At 33.8% G+C, this 21,237-nt stretch overlaps 1 protein-coding gene across 2 annotated transcripts in view; it reads left to right on the top strand.

The window, feature by feature from the left end:
• DACH2 (dachshund family transcription factor 2) overlaps nt 1-21,237 on the top strand; it is a 632,729-nt gene that overhangs the window by 467,433 nt on the left and 144,059 nt on the right. For both annotated transcript variants that reach the window (XM_029240658.1, XM_029240659.1), the window contains one exon: nt 9,742-9,914. In XM_029240658.1, the coding sequence (XP_029096491.1) occupies nt 9,742-9,914 (173 nt within the window). The remainder of the gene's footprint in view (nt 1-9,741; nt 9,915-21,237) is intronic.

Genomic DNA, 21,237 nt, shown 5'->3' on the forward strand with positions numbered 1-21,237 from the left:
TGGCAGCCAAATGGGCTGGTGACTAACCTCACCTACCAGTGTGCCCATAGTAGTTGAACCCATCACAACAGAAGGGCTCATGCAGCCCACACAGAAGTCACTCCTAGAGCACATAGCTCTGCCAACCAGAAGGTTTATGCTGCTGTGCCCCATAGGACGTCTCCTATAAAAGGCCAATTTTCCAAAATCAGGAAATGTAACCAACCTACTTAATACATAGAAATATACATAGAAAATTAGGCAAAGTGAGGAGACAGAGGAATGTGTTCCAAACAGAGAAACAAGACAAAACCACAGAAGAAAAACATAGCAAAGTGGAAACAAGCAATCTACCCAATAAAGAGTTCAACTTAATAATCATAAAGATGCTCAATGAAGTCAGGAGAAGAATAGATGATCACAGTGAGAAGCTTTACAAATAGTTAGAAAATATAAAGAAGAACTAAACAGAAATGAAGAATACAATAACCTAAATAAAAAATGCACTAGAAGGGATCAATAGTAGATTAGATGATACAGAGGAATGCATTGGCAAAATGGAAGACAGAGTAGTGGAAATCACTCAAGCTGAACAGAAAAAAGGAAAATAATTTTAAAAAATGAGAACAGTTTAGAAGACATCTGGGACAACATCAAGCATTCTAACATCAGCATGCTGGGGGGGGCAGGAGGAGAAGAGAGGACAGAGAATTTATTTGAATAAGTAATAGCTGAAAACTTCCCTACCGTGGGAAAGGAAATGGACATCCAGGTCCAGGAAGCACAGATAGTTCCAGACAAGGTGAAACCAAACAGATCCACACCAAGACAAATTATAATTAAAATGACAAAAAATAAAGAGAAAATCTTAAAAACAGTAATATGCAAGCAGCTGGTTACTTTGAAGGGAACTTCCATAAAACAATCAGACCCTTATCAGCAGAAACTTTGCAGGTCAGAAATGACTGGCATGATGAAAGTGATTAATGGCAAAACCCTACAACCAAGAATAAACAATCTGGTAAGGCTGTCGTTCATATTTGAAGGAGAGATAGTTTTACAGACAAGCAAAAACTAAAGAGTTCAGCACCACTAAAACTGCTTTGCAAGAAATGTTAAAAGAACTCCTTTAAGTGGAAAAGACCACAACTAGAAATATAAAAATTATGAAAGGAAATGTCTCATTGGTAAAGGCAAACATACAGGAAAGGTAGTAGATCAACCACTTAAAAGCTGGTAGTAAGGTTAAAAGATAAAAGTAGTAAAATCATCTATATCCACAATAAGTAGTTAAGTGATATACAAAACAAAAAAAAAAGTAAAATATGACATCAAAAACATTACCTGTGAAGGATGGAGAATAAAATGCAGGGTTGTTAGAATCTGTTTGAACTTAAGAGATCATCCACTTAATATATGAAGCACATGGTAAAGACAAACCAAAAACCTATAATAGATACACACAAAAAAGGAGAAAGTGTTCAAATATAACATTAAAGATAGTCATCAAATCACAAGGGAAGAGAGCAAAAGGTAAGAAAGGAACAAAAGAGAACTTCAAAAACAATCAGAAAACAAAATGACAGTAAGTACACATCTATCAATAATTACTTTAAATGTAAATGGAATAAATATTCCAACCAAGAGAAACAGGTTTGGTTATATTGATTAAAAAACAAGACTCATACATATGCTGCTTATAAGAGACTCACTTCAGATCTAAAGACACATACAGACTGAAACTGAGAGAATGGGAAAAGGTAGTTCATGCAGATGGAAATGAAGAAAGCTGGGGTAGCAATACTTATATCAGACAACACAGACTTTAAAACAAAGACTGTAGCAAGAGAAAGAAGGGCATTACATAATTATAAAAGGATCAATCCAACAAGTAGATATAACAATTATAAATATATGTGAACTCAATATAAGAGCACCCAAATACATAGCAAATACTATCAAACATAAAGGGAGAAATTTACAGTAACAAAATAATAGTAAGTGACATTTACACCCCATTTACAACAGTGGATCTATCACTCAGACAAAAATCAATAAGGAAACATTGGCCTTAAATGACACATTAGATCAGATGGAATTAAAAGATACATACATAGAACATGACATCCAAAACCTGCAGAATAACATTCTTTTCAAGTGCACATGGAACACTTTCCAGGATAGATCACATGCTGGGCCACAAACAAGTCCCAATAAATTTAGCAAGGTTGAAATCATATCAAGCATCTTTTCCCACCACAACGTTATGAGACTAGAAATCAGCCATAATGAAATGAACTGCAAAAACACAAAAATGTGGAGGCTACACAATATGCTACTGAACAATCAATGTGTCACTAAGAAATCAAAGAAGAAATTAAAAATACCTGGAGACAAATGGAAATGGAAAAAAAAATCAAAATCTATGGAAAACAAAAGCAATTCTAAGAGGGTTGTTTATAGTGATATAAGTCCATTCCTGGAAAGAAGAAAAATCTTAAACAACTTAACCTTACACATAAAGGAACTAGAAAAAAACCCCAAAGTTAGTAGAAAGAAAGAAATAATAAAGATCAGAGCAGAAGTAAAGGATATAGAGACAAAAATAGTAAAGATCAAGGAAACTAAGAGTTGGTTCTGTTAAAATGTAAACAACATTGTTAAATCTTTAGGCAGACCCATGAAGAAAAAAAGAGAGAAGACCCAACTAAATAAAATCAACAATGAAAAAGGAGAATTTAAACCAGTACCACAGAAATACAAAGGATCCTAAGAGTTTACCTCAAACAATTACATGCCAATAAAATGGACAACCTAGAAGAAATGGAAAAATTTCTAGAAATGTACAATCTCCCAGGATTGACTCTGAAATAAATAGAAAATATGACCAGTAAGGAAATCAAATTAATAATAGAAAAACTCCCAACAAATAGAAGTCCAGTACCAGATGGCTTCACAGGTGAATTCTACCATACATTTAAAGAAGAGTGAATGCCTATCATTCTCAAACTATTCCAAAATATTGAAAAGGAAGGAATGCTTCCGAACTAATTCCATGAAGCCAACGTCACACTTATACCAAAATCAGACAAAGACACCACAAAAAATAAAATTAGAGGCCAATATCACTGTTGAACATAGATGCAAAAATTCTCAACAAAATATTAGCAAACTGAATCAGCAATTGATTAAAAAGATCATATACCATGATCAAGTGGAATTTATTACAGGGATACAAGGATGGCTCAATATCTGAAACTCAGTCAACATAATACACCACATTAGCAAAACAAAAGATAAAAATCATCTCAATAGATGCAGAAAAAGCTTTTGATAAAATCCAACATCCATTTATGATTAAAAACTCTTAATAATATTAGTATAGAGGGAAGATATCTCAACATAATAAAGGCCATATATTACAGACCTACATCCAACAGAGTACACAATGGTGAAAAGCTCATAACACTTCATCTAAGGTCAGGAACAAGACAAAGATACCCACTCTTGCCACTTTTATTCAAGATCGTTCTAGCCACAGCAATCAGATAAGAAAAAATAAATAAAAGGAACCCAAATTGGAAGGGAAGTAAAAACTCACTGTTTGTAAATGATGTGATACTATATAGAGAACACTCTAAAGATACCACCCAAAACTATTAGAGCTAAAAAAAAAATTCAGTAAATTTGTAGGAAACAAAATTAATATACAGAAATCTATTGCATTTATATACACTAACAATGAACTATCTGAAAGAGAAGTTAAGAAAACAATTTCATTTGCAATTGCATTAAAAAGAATGAAATACCTAGGAATAAGCCAAACCAAGAAGTTAAACGTTTTGTACTCAGGAAACTGTAAGACGTTGATGAAAGAAATTGAAGATGACACAAACAAATAGAAGGAAACGCTATGCTCATGGATTGGAAAAATTAATATTGTTAAAATGACCATACTACCCAAGGCAATCTACAGATTCAATGCAGACTCTATCAAAATACCCATGGCATTTTTCACAGAACTAGAACAAATAATTCTAAAATTTATATGGAAACATGAAAGACCCCAAAACAATCTTGAGAAAGAAAAACAAAGCTGGAGGTGTCATGCTCCCTGATTCCAAGATGTACTTCAAAGCTACAGTAATCCAAACAGTATGGTACTGGCACAAGAACAGACACATAGATCAATGAAACAGAATAGGGAGCCCAGATATGATCCGAGACTCACATGGTCAATAAATCTCTGGCAAAGGAGGCAAAGTTTACAATGGGGAAAAGACAGCCTCTTCAGTAAATGGTGTTGGGAAACTGGACAGCTACATGGAAAAGAATCAAACTGGACTACTTTCTCACACAATATACAAAAATAAACTCAAACAGATTAAAGACTTAAAAGTAAAACCTGAAACATAAAACTCATAAAAAATCATAGGCAGTAAGTTCTTTGACCTCAATCTTAGCAATATATTTTTGGATATGTGTCCTCAGGCAAGGGAAACAAAAGCAAAAATAATCAATTGTGACTACCTAAAACTAAAAAACTTCTGCACAGTGAAGGAAACTATTAATAAAAGAAAAGTCTGCCTACTGAATGGGAGAAGATATTTATATAAGATATATCTGATAAGGCGATAATATCCAAAACATACAAAGGACTCATTCAGCTCAACATCAAAAAATCACCTGATTAAAAAATGGGCAGTGGACTTGAATAGACATTTTTCCAAAGAAGACATGCAGATGGCCAACAGATGCATGAAAATATGCTCAACATCACTAATCATCAGGGAAATGCAAATCAAAACCAAAATGAGATCTCACCTCATGCCTGTCAAAAAGATAAGAAGTAACAAATATTGGCAAGGATTTGGAGAAAAGGAACCCTCATGCACTGTTGATGGAATGTTAATTGGTGTAGCCACTATGTAAAATGATATGGACATTCCTCAAAAAATTGAAAATAGAACTACCATACCATCCAGCAGTTCCACTCCTGGGTATTTATCTGAGGAAACCAAAAATACTAATTTGAAAGAAAAAATATGTACCTAACTGTTCATAGCAGCATTATTTATAGTAGCCAAGATAATGGAAGCCACCTAAATGTCTACAACTGATGAATGGTTAAAGAAGAGGTGAAATATTAGTCAGCACTTGAAATCTTGCCATTTGCAACAATGTGGATGGACCTGGAGGGTACTATGCTTAGAGAAATGTCAGACAGAGAAAGACAAATACTGTATGTTTTCACTTATATGCGGAATTTAAAAAACAAATCAAATTAACAAATATTACAAAACATATACAGACTCACAGATTCAGAGAACAAACTAGTTGTTACCACAAGGGGCAGGTGTTGGGGGAAGGGCAAAATAGGTGATGGGGATTAAGAGGTACAAACTACAGGTTATAAAACAGATAGATCTTAGGGATGTAATGAACAACACAGGGAATAGAGTCAATATTTTATAATAACTTTGTATGGTGCATAATCTATAACAGTATCGAATCATCAAGTGTACACCTGAAGCTAATATAACATTGTAAGTCAATTATATTTCAATTTTAAAAAAAGAAATAGCCTAATTAAAAATGGGTCAAAAACCTGAACAGACACCTCATCAAATAAGATATACAGATGACAAATAATCATATGAAAATATACTCATCATCATATGCTATTAGGGAGTTTCAGATTAAAACAAATGAGATACCCCTGCACACCTATTGGAATGGCTAAAATCCAAAACTTCATCAACATTAATTGCTGGTATGGATTTGGAGCAAGAGGAGCTCTCATTCATTGCTGGTGGGAATGCAATATGGGACAGCCATATTGGAAAGCATTTGACAGTTTCTCACAAAGCTAAACCGAGTCTCCCTTGTTTATCAAATGAATTGAAAATTTATGTCCACACAAATATCTACATACCAATGTTTATAGCATTCCTATTCATAATTGCTAAAAGTTGGAAGCAAACCACAGTGTCCTTCAATAGCTGAATGAGTAAACAAACTGTGGTATATCCATGCCATGGAAGAATAGTTAGCAATAAAAACAAATGAGTTGTGATGCCTGGAAAAGACTAGTGCATATATCTAAGAGAAACAAAGCCAGCTTGAAAAAAACAAATACTGTATGAGTCCACTTATATGGCATTCAGGAAAAGGCAAATCTATAGAGACATTAAAAACCAAGTGTAAGAGGAGGGGTGAATAGATGGAGCAGAAGGGATTCTTAAGGCCAGTTAAACTAACTATTCTGTATTATACTGTAATGGTAGATACATAATACTGTGCATTTGTGAAAATCCTTAGAATTTGCAACACAAAGAATGAACTCTATTGCACACTATGGACAGTAGTTAATAATAATGTATCAATATTGATTCATCCATTGTAGCAAGTGTACCTCACTAATCCATGATGTTACTTAGAGGGGAAACTGCTGGTGGAGGGGAAGTATATGGAAATTCTCTGTAAATTCTGCTCATTTTTTTCTGTAAACCTAAAACTGCTCTAAAATTAAAGTCCATTGATGAAAAGGAGGAGGAGGACTTTTACCATACCCAAATAAATGTGTTAGAGTGGTAGATTCCAGAGAGAGGCATCAACAAAAGTGAAGGCTAAGGTAAGTTAAAATTGCAGAGAGCTACAACTAGTCCAGAGGGGCTAGAGTAGAGCATACACAGAGGGATATAGTGAGATATCAAAGCTAGAAATGTATGTTCACATGAAACCAAAGAGCTTATATTTTATTCTAGAGACAGTGAGTAGCCACTGAAAGTCTAAAAATTGGAGTGGAAAGGCAAATTAAATGGCATAGGAAAACCAGGAAGACAGGTTACCTTCTAAGCATGGTGGGATTAGTGCCTGACTGTAGAATGCAATATATCACAGAGGAAAACATGACTTGGAAACCAAATGAATGTGATATTTTAGAGGGAAGATTAGAGTATTATTGAAGTTTGTAACCTTAATGGCTGGGAGGAGGTGGTGCCATGCACTTACATAAAAGTTATAGGAGTTGCCAGAATACCAAGATGCATTAGAAAGAGTGCTTATAGTCATCTGCCTGATGTCCTTGTGGTTGACAGGAAAGAAAAATTCATTTTGGTGATATTTAAAAAGTGTTTGTCTTCATTACCATTCTATTAAAAGTTGCTGTACATTTCTGACATGTGACTAAATGAGCCAGATTGCTGGAGTATTGTATACTATTGATAGCTCTTAATGTTTCCAGCTTTGGGAAAAGGTTGACTTACATAATTCAGTATTTGCATATGCTTTGCATGTGCAGCTCAACTGGGGTCACTGTTAAACTTGCCTGTAATATAAATATTAGCTTAAATTCCAGGGTACTATAGTCAATTCATGGTTAGTTATTGTAGGTCATGATATGAAATTGTGACTTTTAAGCCCTTCATGGTTATTTGAAATGTTTGATGAATTGTATTTTAAAACTGTCAATGAGCTGTTAAATTCTGTTTGTGGTTTGCATTTAGTTTGCATGTCAATTGGACTTTAAGTAGGCATATGACTTGATACTGCCAGATGGTATCTGAATGATGCTGGAAAACTTTGGAGAATGAGGAAAGATTATTATACTGCTAAGGGAAATGTAAACTGAACAAAAGTTTATTTGAGAGGTAAATGGAGGCACTGATGGCTACTTTTCATCTACGGTTTGATCAATTTTCTATTCAAATACTGAGTACATAAAGAAGAATTGGAAGTCTATAATTATCTTGGGGTTGTGATAAATGAGAAGCTTATATAGAAATATACGTATGTTATCGATGGTTGCTATTATATGGAGCATAAAGTGAAGGTTCTTAGGGGAAGATAAATAGTGATTAATTTATGTTATGGAATATCCTATCATTATAGCAAAGCTGTATGATGGTTAACGTATAAAATGCATATATATCTAAGTAATTTTGAAAGCTTAACTGAAAATAAACCAATTTAAAACGGGGTGCAGAAATCCATTTTGAATTCAGTGTTTACGTTGTGTTCAGGCTTTAAATTAATAATCACAGGAAAAAGGTTTCACATCTGAAAAGTATGTTTTGATAGATTGCTCCTAAAAAGGATTCAGAGACTGAGTCATAAGTGAAGTGATGGGGAAAAGTTTAAAATACTTTATCAATATTCTTTGGGGATTTGGAGTCATAGGAAGTATAGAATATGTTTCCCTTCTGGGGTTCCATGCAAAATTTGTTTCTAGCTTTTTTATTATCCTTGTGTAATTCTGATAACAGTGCATTTTGTAGCTATTTTTATCAGAAATATTGGTGATGGTTGTATTCTTTATTTACAAGTTTCTTTAATAGAGATAACCACTTTAATGTATGAGACCTGTTATATCCGGAAGTTTGTTTTATTGTGCTGCTTTTGAAATTGTTTTGTTAATGACTTTAATTCAACCATTATTGTTGAACCCAGGAGATGGACTTCAAATCAATTCACAATGTTTCTTCCTTCTAGCCTCCTTTTTGTCCTAAAAATATGTGTGTAAAGTGTTTGTATTACTGTTACTGTTGTTTTGAGGAAAGTTATTTAAGGGGCCTGTGAATATATTTCCTATAGATTCATTGTTGTACACTTGCTGTTGTGATATGGGAAGCAAGAAAAAATGAGGGGATGGCAAAGAGGAAAAAGAGATGTTATTAACAGTTGATAATTGTGTGCAAGACAAACACAAACATTGCCCATAGTAGAATGTTAATAGTCGGTAACAATTTAGGAAAATTTTAGGCAAGCATGTTTTAGAACATCTGTTAAAGATTGATAGTTTCTGGGCTCATGTCCAAAAGAAGGCAAGATCAAGATAATAGTTTAAAATACATTATAAAGTGCTATGGTTTACTTATTGTAGTCATGTTAACATCCGTAATGTTAAGCTAACTTTCCTTATCCTCTGCTCAAAGGTATTTCTTCACAAATCCCAACCTTATAAGGGGAAAGTAGACAACTATTTTAATTTGTTACCATTTTCGTGATGACATATCTGTGGCTACCACAAGTGTAATGTGGATAGTACTTGAAAGATATTAAGAAATTCAAAATATGTGAGAAATATTTCACATTGCATAAGAAAACAAATGGAATTCTTGACGCTACTCAAAGATATTGGTATTTGTTATTAAACTGGAAAACAGGCTGATATTTTGGTAGGGGAGTTATTCCTTACAGACAAATGTTCCAAATTAGAGCTATACACATTCATTTTAGAGATTTATAACTAAAAGAGTAGGACATATTCCAAATCTTATTTTCTTCAATAATTCTGAAGCCTAATCTATATCTTATCATACCAGCGCCACTATTATGTCTCCTAAAGAAAGAGTTAAGCTAGAAACTATCTACACATCAGTACATTATAATGTTTAAAAAGAAAGTTACTTCTTTTTGTTAAACAAAGTGATGTTCAGCTGAAAGATTTTTGTCTGTTTTTATAAGTAAAAATGTTTGAACCCTGAAACTATTTTGGGAGTGACAGCATGAACAAGGAATATTGTTAAATAAAAGTCTGTGGATATAGGAATATTTTTAAATTATAAAACAATGTTAAATGCCATAAGTACTAGTAATTTCTCAGAGATACTAGGATATATTAAAAATTCATTTAAAAAAATTCAACAAGAGTGAAATATAGATTTTTTTTACTATTTTATAGGATCAATTTTGATGTGATTTCCCTTTGTCCAAACAATGTAACTAATGTAATAATTTAACATGTGCTGTCTCTTTTAGGACTGGATCTGCCATTTATGATGATGCCTCATCCCCTACTTCCAGTCAGCTTACCTCCTGCATCAGTTGCCATGGCAATGAATCAGATGAACCATCTCAATACTATTGCCAACATGGCTGCTGCAGCCCAGATTCACAGTCCACTCTCCAGAGCTGGGGCCTCAGTTATAAAGGTAAGAATCATGATTTAGAAGAGGACAAAGGTGTTAATTACATGTAAATGTTGATAAAATAATAGCAATACCATTAGATCTTCAGTATAAACACACAGCTCATTGACTCAGTTGCTTAGCATAAAGTATTGATGAGTTTGATTTCTGACTAAGCCTGCTAAGGTGTTTTTTGTTTTTTATTTTTGTTATTGTTGTTGTTTGTTTTCATTAAATGACCACAGATATGACCTTTACTTCTAGCTTCCTGTCTTGCATTCATAAGAACAGTGTGTGGGAGGTGTGCCCAGCTAAGGACAGAGTAGAAGAATGTGCAAAATCCATTCCCATTGCTGGTGTGAGACAAAGTAACCACTGCATCTTTTTGGTGTTTGTGATGCAGTTGTGGAGTAGTATATACCATACAAGGCTTATACTCAGAAAGATCTGAATTTCAATTCTTATTCTGCCAATTAATCACTGAATGACCTTGGATATGACAATTAACCCTTCTGAACTTGTTTCCACAACTGTAAAATATAGGTGATAGTAATAATCTATACCACTTATTTCATTGGCTGTCTGGAGATAATATGAGTAAAATATAGTTTAAAACTGTGAAACATTAAATAAATACTTATGATAATTTATATCATTATCATCATATTCTAGAATAATTTTTTTCAAAATTTCAGGATAAATGGGTAATGAAACACAAATAATATTTTATAATCCTCCTTATGTCTCCTATTAGTTTGGCAAATGGTCTCTCTGCCCTCCAAGTAACATGTGAACTAAGCTCTTTCATATATTTTTCCTTTTGTTGAGGAGATAATATAAGGGTATATAGGATCAAAAGAGTAGCTAATCCGGGCAACCCTTGATTTGTTCCTTTGTTCCTCCATTTATTCAACAAATATTATACTCTTGATATTTACACATCACAGAGAGAGAAATATAGGATATGAATAGAACATAATTCCTGACTTCCAGGACTCACAAATTAAATTTAAGACAAGCAACAAGTACCATTTAACTTACATAAGACTGTGATGGATAGCATAGAGAACAACCAAGTATTACCAGAATTTAGAGGAGGGAGAGATCAAACCTAGATTGAAGAAAGAGAGAGCAGGAATCACAAATGGAATTACAGTTGATGGATTTGAGCTGGGCTTTGAAATATTGATATGATTGTAATAGATGTACATGGGAGTAAAAGAAGTGAAGGCAGAAGAAATGTGAGATTCTAGACGTTTTTGTTCCATTTTAAATTAGCTTCCAGTTTGTGGGACTTCTAAAACAATGAAGAATGGCTAAAGAAGATGTGGCACATATATACAATGGAATATTACTCAGCCATAAAAAGAAATGAAATTGAGTTATTTGTAGTGAGGTGGATGGACCTAGAGTCTGTCATACAGAGTGAAGTAAGTCAGAAAGAGAAAGACAAATACCATATGCTAACACATATATATGGAACCTAAGAAAAAAAATATCATGAAGAATCTAGGGGTAAGACAGGAATAAAGACACAGACCTACTAGAGAATGGACTTGAGGATATGGGGAGGGGGAAGGGTAAGCTGTGACAAAGTGAGAGAGTCGCATGGACATATATACACTACCAAACATAGAATAGATAGCTGGTGGGAAGCAGCTGCATAGCACAGGGAGATCAACAAGGTGCTTTGTGACCACCTAAAGGGGTGGGATAAGGAGGGTGGGAGGGAGGGAGACACAAGAGGGAAGAGATATGGGAACATATGTATATGTGTAACTGATTCACTTTGTTGTAAAGCGGAAACTAGCACACCATTGTAAAGCAATTATACTCCAATAAAGATGTAAAAAAAAAGAAAATTTAAAACACAACCTTTGTAGGAAAGGCAAAGAAAAACTGATAAATTTTTATTAAGCTCCATATATATTTCCATGGCCAAGAGGCATTGTGCTTCCTGTAAAGATTGTGGTCCTCAGTGAACTAGTCTACTCCAGCTAATCAGAGCTCTGTTTGAATACTTGATCAGAACGTAAACCAGGAATCTGAGTTGTCTTTGAGGCAAAAAATCACCCATGAACATTATTTAAATGATGGAATAGGGGCTTCCCTGGTGGCGCAGTGGTTGAGAGTTCACCTGCCGATGCAGGGGACACGGGTTCGTGCCCCAGTCCAGGAAGATCCCACATGACGTGGAGCGGCTGGGCCCTTGAGCCATGGCCGCTGAGCCTGCGCGTCCGGAGCCTGTGCTCCGCAACGGGAGAGGCAACAACAGTGCGAGGCCCGCGTACCGCAAAAAAAAAAAAAAAAAAAAAAAGATGGAATAAGTTTCCTATGATTTTGAAACTGGATGGCTACTATATAAATGTGACCCCACACAAAACAGGGAAACTCTATTATGAAAAAAAACCATGATTTACAGTAATGGAATTGTCACGCTTACTTTGAAATGATGAAAAAATACTCTCAATAGAGGCATGATTATGGCTCTTCAGAAGTACCTTTGTTTACTTTCTTAATGACCATTACTCAGAATGAATCAGCTACATTTTGATTGAATGTTTGGGACTTTTGATAGCTTTGTGATGAATTTGGATCAAAGAGGCACTTGGGGACGGAGTTCATGACTAGTATTTGGCTATTGGTGGAGATAACGATTGAAATGGAAAGGATAATTATCTTTTCCTTTAATAATCCAAATATTGTTAATGTATAAAAGCAATATAGCTATATTTTTGTTTATTGCTGATTTGTCTATTTCATATGCAACCTATTTTAAGAGGAAGTCAGAACCTTCACAAACACAACTGGATACTGTTTTGTAAAAGTTGACATGGATCACATGGTTATTTAAGTCCTGCAATTATGCAGAAAGCATTTTACGCTGAAGAAAATTACATCTACTTTCATATAGTTATTTTGACTAAAGTCAGTTGAAAACAAAATATTTATTTTGCATTCCTTTTGATAAATTTCTCTGCAAATCTATTGAAATAGATTTCCATCAGAGGATGAGAAGGACATAAAAAAATTTTTTTACAGAGTTGAATTCAGTGAATATGCAGTGAGAAGTTTTTAATATATTTGCCAAGTTTTTCTTGTTTATTTTTGCAAAGGTGCTATTGTATGATAGTAACATTATTAGTTTTAAAATAATAATTCACAGGAACTAGCATAACAAAAATATTTGAATTAATTGACAAATTAGGTGTTCATATGTTAAAACCTCACCCCTTCTTTTAAGAACAGTTATCAATATGATACTATGTGGTACCCAATTATATGGACAGAAATTTCACACCTCTGTTGATCTATATTTCAACAGAAATTTGTTTTCAATGTGCTTCTTGGTGAAGCACGTTTTCAAAGTTCAATCTATTAAAATATCACATGCAGTGGGCAAACCTATGAATTGAGAGTTTATCATGTACTACTACTTGTCACATACAGGAACTATTAAAAAAACACATTTTCTCTATTACATTTACAGATTATTTTTATCCTGGTAGTTTGTCATAAAAAAACAGGTATTTAAATTTGTATTACTCATTGTAATTACTCACAAAATATTTGCATTGAAGTCATCAGATCTTTTATATTATATTTACCATTTAGAGGAAAACTGTCCTTCCAAAATTTGAATGATCAGAAAATTTAACATTTAACATTTAGAAATAAATGACATAATTATGGAATTTGATTTTTTCTGACAAATCTTCTATGAATTAAGGAAAGCCACAACAGCTTGCTTCACAAAACCCTCTTTGCTTTGTATTACATTGTCTGAGCTCAGGTGGTCAACTATAACAAAATACCATAAACTAGATGGCTTAAACAAGAGAAATTTCTCACAGCTCTAGAGGCTGGGAAATCCAAGACCAAAGTGCCTATGATTATGTTCCTGGTGAGAGCTCTCTTTCTGGTTTGCAGACAGTCATCTTCTTGCTGTGTCCTCACAAGGTGAAGAGAGAGAGAGGAAGCTAGCTCTACCATGCCTCTTCTTATAAGGGCACTAATCCCAACATGAAGTTTCCCCCCTTATGACCTATTACCTCCCAGAAGCCCCATCTCTAAATACCACCACATTTAGGATTAGAGTTTCAACCCATGAATTTTGGGGAGACAAGCTTTCAGTCCATAGCATAGACAATCTAATGTGATTATAGAGTCATCTAGGAAAGCAAGCAATTTGACAAACAGCTGCAGAAAAAAATATATATATATATCAGAAACTTGATATACACAGTAAGAGATTATAACACATTACAAAAAAGTCCAAAATATGTGTTTAGTTGTATTAAAATTTACAAATATTCACAAAAAGATCTACCAAACTTATTGATGTGTTTATTCTTATTGCTTGTATATCTTTTTTTTTACTTTCAAGTAAATTTTTTCCTGTTTTCATATCATTTTTTAAAATCTCTGGAATTAAAAAAATGCTGTGATACTGTTTTCAGAATCCTTCTAAACACCTGCTAGTCTCCTTTAGCGTAGTTTGTGTTAAGCTGATGCCTGTGTGTTGTCACTGATGCTCATGAGACTGTAATCACAATTTCCTTCAGAAGCTGGACTTGCAGTATGTGCTTTGAATATATGAGAAATAGAGAATATCAAGTTAGTGAATGACTTGCTCCATAAACCATATTTAATTTCCAGCACTTAGCATTTCTTTTTTTATATTTCACATATTTTGACATTTTTATTTTTAAAGGGTTTTATTTTATTCTTTTTCAAAATATGTTCCCATTTGGTTATTAGAGAATATTGAGCAAAGTTCCCTGTGCTATACAGTAGGTAGCTGGTTAACTATTTTAAATATAGCAGTATGTACATGTGTGTCCCAAACTCCCAGTCTATCCCTCACCTCCACCCCATGCTTCCCTGTGACAACCATAAGTTCTTTCTCTAAGACTGTGAGTCTGTTTCTGTTTTGTGTATAAGTTCAGTTGTATCATTTTTTTTAGATTCCACATATAAGTGATATCATATGATATTTGTCTTCCTCTGTCTGTCTTACTTCACTTAGTATGATAATCTCCAAGTCCATCCATGTTGCTGCAAATGGCATTATTTCATTCATTTTATGGCTGAGTAATATTCCATTGTATATATGTACCTCATCTTCTTTATCCATTCATCTGTTGATGAACATTTAGGTTGCTTCCATGTCTCAGCTATTGTAAACAGTGCTGCAATGAACATTGTGATGCATGTATACTTTCGAACCAAGGTTTTCTCCAGATATATACATAAGAGTGGGATTGCTGGATCATATGGTAGTTCTATTTTTGGTTTTTTAAGGAAACTCCATACTGTTCTCCATAGTGGCTGTACCAATTTACATTCCCACCAACAGTGGAAGAGAATTCCCTTTTCTCTACACCCTGTCCAACATTTATTGTTTGTAGATTTTTGCTGATGGCCATTCTGACTGGTGTCAGTTGATATCTTATTGTAGTTTTGATTTGCATTTCTCTAATAATTAGTGATGTTAAACACCTTTTCATGTGCCTCTTGGCCATCTGTATGTCTTCTTTGGAGAAATGTCTATTTAGGTCTTCTGCCCATTTGTTGATTGGGTTGTTTGTTTTTATAGTATTGAGCCACATGAGCTCTTTGTAAATTTTGGAGACTAATCCTTTGTTGGTTGCATCATTTGCAAATATTTTCTCTCATTCTGTGGTTGTATTTTTGTTTTGTTTATGTTTTCTTTTGCTGTGCAAAAGATATTGAGTTTAATTAGGTTTGTTTATTTTTTGTTTTTATTTTCATTACTGTGGGGGATGGATTGAAAAAGATATTGCTGTGATTTATGTCAGAGAGTGTTCTGCCTATGTTTCCCTCTAAGAGTTTTACAGTCTCACATTTAGGTCTTTAATCCATTTTGAGTTTATTTTTGTGTGTGGTGTTAAAGAGTGTTCTAATTTCATTTTTTTACATGTAGCTGTCCAGTTCTCCCAGCACTATTTATTGAAGAGACTGTTTTTCCTCCATTGTATAGTCTTGCCTCCTTTGTCATAGATTAATTGACGATAGGTGCATGGGTTCATTTCTGGGCTTTCTATGCTGTTCCATTGATCTATATTTCTGTTTTTGTGCCAGTACCATACTCTTTTGATGACTATAGCTTTGTAGTATAGTCTGAGGTCAGGGAGCCTGATTCCTCCACCTCCATTTTTCTTTCTCAAGATTGCTTTGGTTATTCGGAGTCTTTTGTGTCTCTATACAAATTTCAAGATTTTTTGTTCCAGTTCTGTGAAAAATGCCATTAGTAATTTGATAGGGATTGCATTGAATCTGTAGATTGCCTTGGGTAGTATAGTCATTTTCCCAATATTCATTCTTCCGATCCAAGAACATGGTATATTTTTCCATCTGTTTATGTTGTCTTCAATTTCTTTCATCAGCATCTTATAGTTTTCCAATACAGGTCTTTCTTCTCCTTAGGTAGGTTTATTCCTATGTATTTTATTCCTTTTGATGTGATGGCATATTGGGCTGTTTCTTTAATTTCTCTTTCTGATCTTTTGTTGTTAGTGTATAGAAATGGAACAGATTTCTGTGTATTCATTCTGTATCCTTCCAGTTTACTGAATCCATTGATGAGGTCTAGTAGTTTTCTGGTAGCATTTATAAGATTTTCTATGTATAGTATCAAATGTATAGTATCATGTCATCTGCAAACAGTGACAGTTTTGCTTCTTCTTTTCCAATTTGGATTCCTTTTATTTCGTTTTCTTCTCTGTTTGCCATGGCTAGGACTTCCAGAACTATGCTGAATAAAAGTGGCAAGAGCAGACATCCTTGTCTTGTTGCTGATCTTAGAAGAAATGCTTTCAGCTTTTCACTGTTGAGTATGATGTTAGCTGAAAGTTTGTCACATATAGCCTTTACTATATTGAAGTTTGTTCTTTCTTTGCTCACTTTCTGGAGAGTTTTTATCATAAATGGGTGTTGAAAGCACTTAGTATTTCTGATTAAAGTGCCTGGGAGGACATATTTTAATATTCCTGTGCTTCACTTTTTCTTTCTGCAAACTAGATCTCTCACATTCTTTACACTTCATTTCTGTGTTTCAATTTCTTCTGATTGAATCCGCATCAGAAAACTGGTTAGGCTAATCTACAAATCATGTTAACTCCTAATCATAATTCAGGTTAGCCAATTTGGTATTTGTTAGCAAGTATATTGTTAGCTATTTGAATCAGAAGAAGCCACTGATATTTGGTTTAAAGCCATCCATAATTTTTATTCTCCATTGATTGAGTCCCTATTATGCATCAGGTGGTTTTTAAGGTTTATAACCTAATGGGAAGAGACAAATAATAAACAGAATTCTTTATTAGAAATTTAAACAGATAAAATGAACTAATATGTACTATTTTGAAAACATGCTTTTGCTGATTTTGTTTTATACTCCATGAGACCAGGATTCCTGTCATAAGAAAAATGGAAACTATGTATAATGATTTAAGTTTTCCTACTTTCTCTGTGCTTAAAAGTTTATTTGTGGATGATTGTCAGTGTGTCATGTTTGTCCTTAATTTTTCAGGTTCTTTAAAAGGACCAATGTAGAATGCATACAACTGTGATTGTATATTTGCATAATATGTGTTTTAATAATGTGACAGTGTACTTGAGTTCATTTGAATGCTCATAAACTCAAATGAATGCAACACTTAGTGTACTTATTCATAATCTTGTTATTTGCCTAGTGCGATAATGTTGAACATTAGAATGAAATAAAAAACCTTCAAATGCCTATAATAGACTTAAAAGTTCAGTGTTTTAGAGTTTATATTTGGTCCAGCATCCAGTGGTGTGTCTGTAAAGCAGCTCTTCATAAACAAAACAAAATAAAAAAGAAAACCTCTGATTTATAACATTTGCCAATTTCTATGGTGTAAATATTCCCACAATGGCTGATTTCAAGTTAACAACAGCTTAACACTTGGCTCACAGAATTACTGTATATTTAACAATTATCTCTAGTTTGAGCAAGACAACACTCTCATTTTAAAGCATTACATGAAATATGAAATGTTTATCAAATCAAACTTTCTATGCCAATATTCTCCCATATCCATTAAGCAAATCAAACAAAATCTTTCCAAAGAAGTTTACCTATTATCTTTTATTTCTTCAGAAAGGCATAACATGTGAGTCAAAGTTTGAGAAGTCTCTATAAAATGAATGAATAATTAGTTTCTTTGACAATTGATATTATACCAGCTTAACATAGAATAAAGTCAAATTGGAAAGAGCATAATTGCATTTGTGCCTTTTTCTTCTACCACTGTGTAAATATTTCTACCCTAGTGTGAAGAAAGTTAGGTAATTAGAGGTGTTGACTCCTGCAAATATCCTTAGATAGTGAAAGCTAATGCAAGGTAGGCTAGACCTGGCTTCGTCTTTTTCATTTCCTTTTCACAGGTAGGAGAGAAAACCATAGCTTTTTTAGAACTCTGAGAAGTGATGTGACTTTTAGAAACTTAGAATCTAAAGAAAATATATATTTGCTTATGGTTTAATAAATTTCCCCACCTCCATGGTGGTAAACAGTTAACAAAGTATCTTAGGCAGATGCATAGCACATACCTACTATAGCAACACTATTCAATATAGTAGCCACTAGCCACATGTGGCTATTTCAATTTAAATTAATTAAATAAAATGAAAACTTCAGTTCCTCGGTTTCAACTAGCCACATTTCAACTTCTCAATAGTCACATGGTTCTTGACTACTATATTAGATAGCACAGGTAAGGAACATTTGCATCACTGAAGAAAATTTTATTGGACAGCACTGTTCTAGAGCATTAGAGAGGATGGTTGGAAAGTTCAGAATCATTAGCAATCTTTGGCAAAAAAGGATAATACAGATTGAAAAAATAAGCAAGTGGATTGCAATTAGCCTTGAATTTGGCCAGAAATGATAGCTATTGCTGAATATTGTCTTACTCCATTATTACTGTCATCTTTTTCTATTAGGAAACAGAGAGCAAGAACACAGAATTCACTGATTTAGCAAAGGTCTAATATGTGTAAAGGATCATGTTACATTGCTTTATCAAAAACACAAAATGAAACAGGCAGATACCCCATCGCCCAAATAATTTATAGAATTATATACTGTTTCTGGCTAGAGCCATCATAGTTTGTCAGCTAAGTAAGATGCATTGAGAAGATTTCACTGGAGGCAGTATGACATGATGCGTAAGAGCACAAGCTCTGAAGTCAGATTGTCTGCCTGTATTTGAATCCTGGTTTCAAAATTTCTTTTTATATGACTTTAGGAAAATGAATTAACCTGCCTGTATCTCAGTTTGCCTTATTTCCCAATGAAATGGGGATAATAATTGTACCTACTTCACAGTGTTAACAAAAGACTTCAATGAGACAAACTTGTTAACACACTTAGAGCACTGTCTGACATCTAGTAAATACTCAGTATATATATTAGCTAATATTATTTTCTTTTATTATGTTTTCTACTTATGTTTTCTTTTATTATGTTTTCTATACTCACATAGAAATAGTAATAAGTAGAAACCAAAATCATGACAGAGAGCTACCCTGAGAAAGAAGTAGCTTTCCCTATATACATTTGTCTGTGCAACTTCTTATCAGTACCAGGACCAAGGGTTCCCCACCATTAGATGCATATACAGGTATTGGACCCGCCCTCTAGAGAGCATCCGTTCATGTGCAATGGCTGTTTAGATCTCAGTGCCACAATAGAAAAGTTAGGGATATGGTGGGAACTGGAGAGAGGTGCCCATTCTGATATCAAAATTGATCTAATTTGTATTTTATTTTAACTTATCTTTAAATGTTTATATGTGGATTATTTAGTCTTTAGTCTGAACTATGAGCATCTACACACCATATGAAGACACCCATAGGCCTTTCTTTCATCCTCAATGGGTATATTAGTCACTCAATAAATGTTTGTTGCATGAATGAATGAAAACTAATGATTCATCGGATATTAAACTTTGAGGAGTGTTTTCAACATAAATGATCATTAGTGATACAGACATTAATTTCCAAGCTGGAAAAGACATTATAAGTTGCAAACAAATCTTTTTTTTTGGTTTTGGTTTTGTGGTTGTTGTTTGCTTCTGTTTTTTGGCCAGAAACTAGTTTGGGAATATTGTTATGCCAGGCACATAGTCTTTAGGTCTGGCTCAGATCCCTTTACTGTTGGCTCAGATATTATCATTTGTAGCTAATAACTAATATAACTATAACATGAATTGAAAATTGCATTAAGATCATTAGGCTTTCAAAGTTTTCATCCTTCAGTCATATTACTCAATGTGGCAAAATCCTGAGAGCAGAGTAGGTAAAATACCTGACTGATATGAAAATATATTTTCCTACATTTAAATATTTTATAATACAGTTTTTCTGTATTTGTGGGAAACTTAGTCATATCAGTGTGCCATAGTTTTCTCTGATAACAAGTTTAAGAAATTTAAGTAGGAAGCTGTTATTTAGCTGTTTACCAGTATCATCTGATTAGCTGTGTTTTTTGTTTAGCTGAGCAGCTGGCAACTAATGAATTGATTGGAAATTGTCACAAGGCAATGGCATTAGCACGTGAACATCTGGTATTAAAATTAGTCAACACAGAGAGGGTTTTTTGTGATAATTCAAATTCACTGAAAAAATCACTAGTTGAGTCTTATTCTAAGTGCTCTGTGGAAAGACAAAGCTATTACTGTTTTTAGAACGTGAGATGAAGGTGCATTGAGTGAGAATTAAGGTGTGTGTGTGTGTGTGTGTGTGTGTGTGTGTGTGTGTGTTTGGATGGGTGGCAGAGGCCCAAGTCTACAACATAATTTGCAAGCCATACATATTCCCACTGAACTATCCATTCTCCCACTCAAGGGCATTTACATGCTATGAAGAGATATTATGGCTGATTCTCTTCAGCTGTCAGCCTCTTCCAGAACAAGTTTCAAATTGAAGAGGTGGAAGGGTCCTTTGTCCAAATATTACATAGGTCACAGTTAGGGTATGCTTATGATTTTGGACTCTCTCATGGTTACATGTTCCAGTTGTACCCCCCTCATCTGTCTGTTTTTTTCTAAATTCATGAAAACCCTGCCATATCCATCTGTGTTAACTTAAATACATTTGTATATTGTTGATTGTGGAACACATACTAATTCTTAAACTGATTCATAAAAATTCATAAAGTATCATGCATCCAATAGTATTCAAAGATAATAAATCTGAGCATCAAATTCTTCCTCAGGACTAATGGTAACCCAAGTTAGCAACAACAATGAACAAACTTCTTATTTTCTTGTTCCTGATTTTATTATTTAAGTCT

This window comes from Monodon monoceros, unplaced genomic scaffold (genome assembly GCF_005190385.1).
Source record: "Monodon monoceros isolate NGI ecotype Baffin Bay Population unplaced genomic scaffold, NGI_Narwhal_1 Super_Scaffold_22, whole genome shotgun sequence".
Classification (NCBI taxonomy): Eukaryota; Metazoa; Chordata; class Mammalia; order Artiodactyla; family Monodontidae; genus Monodon; species Monodon monoceros.